The 2,790-nt window shown below is 42.3% G+C and overlaps 1 protein-coding gene across 1 annotated transcript; it reads right to left on the bottom strand.

Moving 5' to 3' along the window:
• LOC123949680 (heterogeneous nuclear ribonucleoprotein A1-like) lies at positions 1–1,005 on the bottom strand. Its single transcript, XM_046017252.1, has one exon. The coding sequence runs from the start codon at positions 941–943 to the stop codon at positions 44–46; it is 900 nt and encodes a 299-aa protein (XP_045873208.1). The 5' UTR covers positions 944–1,005; the 3' UTR covers positions 1–43.
• Positions 1,006–2,790: the final 1,785 nt, after the last annotated feature.

Raw genomic sequence — 2,790 nt, 5'->3', positions numbered from 1 at the left:
CGCAGCTACTGCTGCTGCTGGAACCACCATAGCCACCTTGGTTTCATGGTTTGGCGAAGTATTGGCCTCCACCACCATAAGGGCCAGAGCTTCTGCCTCCAAAATTGCCTCCTTTCATGGGTCCAAAATTTGAGGATTGATTGTTGTAATTGCCAAAATCATTATAGCTTCCGCCACCTCCAAAGTTGCTTCCATCATTACCAAATCCATTATAGCCATCCCCACGGCCACCGTATCCACCACCACCTCGACTGCCACCAAAGCCACCTCGACCACTGAAGTTTCCTCTGCGACCAAAGTTGTCCTTCCCACCAAAACCACCTCCACGACCACCACCAAAGTTTCCAGAACCACTTCGACCTCTTTGGCTGGATGAAGCACTAGCCATCTCTTGCTTAGAGAGCGCTTTCCTTACTTCACAGTTGTGGCCATTCACAGTATGGTATTTTTGAATGACAGTCTTGTCTACAGAATCATGGTCATCAAATGTTACAAAAGCAAAACCCCTCTTTTTGCCACTGCCTCGGTCAGTCATGATCTCAATCACTTCGATTTTCCCATACTGTTCGAAATCATCTCTTAGATGATGTTCTTCAGTGTCTTCTTTAATGCCACCAACAAAAATCTTTTTCACAGTTAAGTGGGCACCGGGTCTTTGAGAATCTTCTCTTGGGACAGCCCTCTTTGGTTCCACAACTCTTCCATCCACCTTGTGTGGCCTTGCATTCATGGCTGCATCCACCTCCTCCACAGGGGGATATGTGACAAACCCAAAGCCTCTGGAGCGCTTGGTGTTTGGATCTCTCATGACCACACAGTCCGGAAGTGTTCCCCATGGCTCAAAATGGCTCCTCAGACTCTCATCGGTTGTTTCAAAGCTCAGACCTCCGATGAAGAGCTTCCGCAGCTGTTCAGGCTCTTTGGGAGACTCTGACTTAGACATGACGGCGGTGGGAGGGGAGATTTTAACGATGCTTACTCGGCGGCATCCACCGGCAGAAAGCCACCATCATCCTTTTAACTTAGCAATTCTGGTGAACTTGTTACTTGCAAATAAAAGAGGCTTAATCACAAAACTAGATATAGAGTCACCTCTCTGAATATTTCAAAGCTTAACTTCCCCAGAATTACATGATGTATAACATGTATGGTAGAAATCTCATTTGATTTGTTCCTTTTATAGACAGAGTGTTTGTTGTCCCAGCCAAATTCAAATTCATGTTGAACCCCCAAAGTGACTATATTTGGAGATAGGGCCTTTATGGAAGTATTTAAGATTGAATGAGGTCATAAGGATAGGGTTAGTATCTTTATTAGAAGAAATACCAAAGAGCTCCTTCTTTCTTCCCACATACACACAGGAAGAGGTCATGTGAGCACACAGTGAGATGGCTCCCACCTACAAGAGAAGAGGCCTCAGATTGCAATCTATATTGCCAGCACCTTGATTTTGGGCCTCCCAACCTCCCAAACTGTGAGAGAATAAATTTCCACTGTTTAAAGTCATCCGGTCTATAGTAATTTATTGCGGTAGCCCAAGCAGACTAACACAATTCCCTCAAATGGCTAACTAGTGATCTAATGTAACTTATTGAACCATCTATCATTACTCCACCAATTTGAAGTATCACTTTTATAATATATTAAGTTTAAATAAATTATCAAGTCTGTTTCTGGGCTTCCAAAATCATGTCACTAATTTATGAGTTATTTTGACACTAGTTTTATCTTGATTATTGTTCCTCTATAATACAAGATTATATCTTATATCATATTAGTAGGGCAAGTCTGAATTTATTATTGCCGCACAATTTCATTGACCATTCTAGAATATCTACCATTCCAAGTAAACGTCAGCATCATTTAACTGAGTAAAAAGAAAAGTTGAGATTTAGTGGAGGAGCCTTAAAGTGGAGGAAAAGTGACATATTTAGAATACTCTATTTCAATCCATGAATGTGGTGCTTGTCATAGTCTATCTAAATCAGTAACTTTTGTAGTTTTATTTATAATGTCCCATATAATTCTTATTTATTCTTTGCCATGTTTTCCAATGTTTTATTATGAAAATATTCAAACATACAGAAAATTTGAAGTAATTTTACAGTGTGCATTCTTGTATCACTACCTGCCATTAACGTTTTACTCTATTTTATGCAGTGTTTTTGTTGGGCAGTGAATGGGAGCATAGACTACCTGGTTTCACCACCTGCAAACGGTATCATGCAGGGCAAATTACTTAACTTTTCCAGACCTGTTTTCTTATCTGCCAACTGGGAATTGCCTCAGGGGGTCTTATGAGGACTGCATAATGCACTGAGAACAAAGCCTCGTGCTCTGTAAATACTGTATGCCAAGTGCATTAAACTCCTTGGGCCATTATAACTAAATATCATAGACCTGGTGATTTAAATGACAGAAATTTATTTTCTTATATTTGTGAGGCTAGAAGTTCCAGATCAACGTCTGGCAGGGTCAGTTTAGGGTGAGAACTCTTTCCAGCCTGTAGATGGCACCTTCTTGCTAAATCCTCACATGATCTTACCTCAGTGCCTACACCTTCAGAGAGTGAGTCCTCTGGTGACTCTTCTTTTTTAAAATTTATTTATTTGTCAGAGAGACAGGCACAGCGAGAGAGGGAACACAAGCAGTGGTAGTGAGAGAGGGGAGAAGCAGGCTTCCCGCGGAGCAAGAGCAGCCGGATGTGGGGCTGGATCCCAGGACGCCGGGACCATGACCTGAGCTGAAGGCAGATGAGCCACCCAGGCGCCCCTGGTGCCTCTTCTTATA

The sequence above is a fragment of the Meles meles genome, chromosome 1 (assembly GCF_922984935.1).
Source record: "Meles meles chromosome 1, mMelMel3.1 paternal haplotype, whole genome shotgun sequence".
Lineage (NCBI taxonomy): Eukaryota > Metazoa > Chordata > Mammalia > Carnivora > Mustelidae > Meles > Meles meles.
The sequence above is the reverse complement of the archived record's forward strand: the minus strand, read 5'-3'. Positions and strand labels throughout refer to the sequence as shown.

Excerpts from the sequence above, each read along its gene's own strand:
- LOC123949680 (XM_046017252.1), bottom strand. The coding sequence starts at position 943 with ATGTCTAAGTCAGAGTCTCCCAAAGAGCCTGAACAGCTGCGGAAGCTC.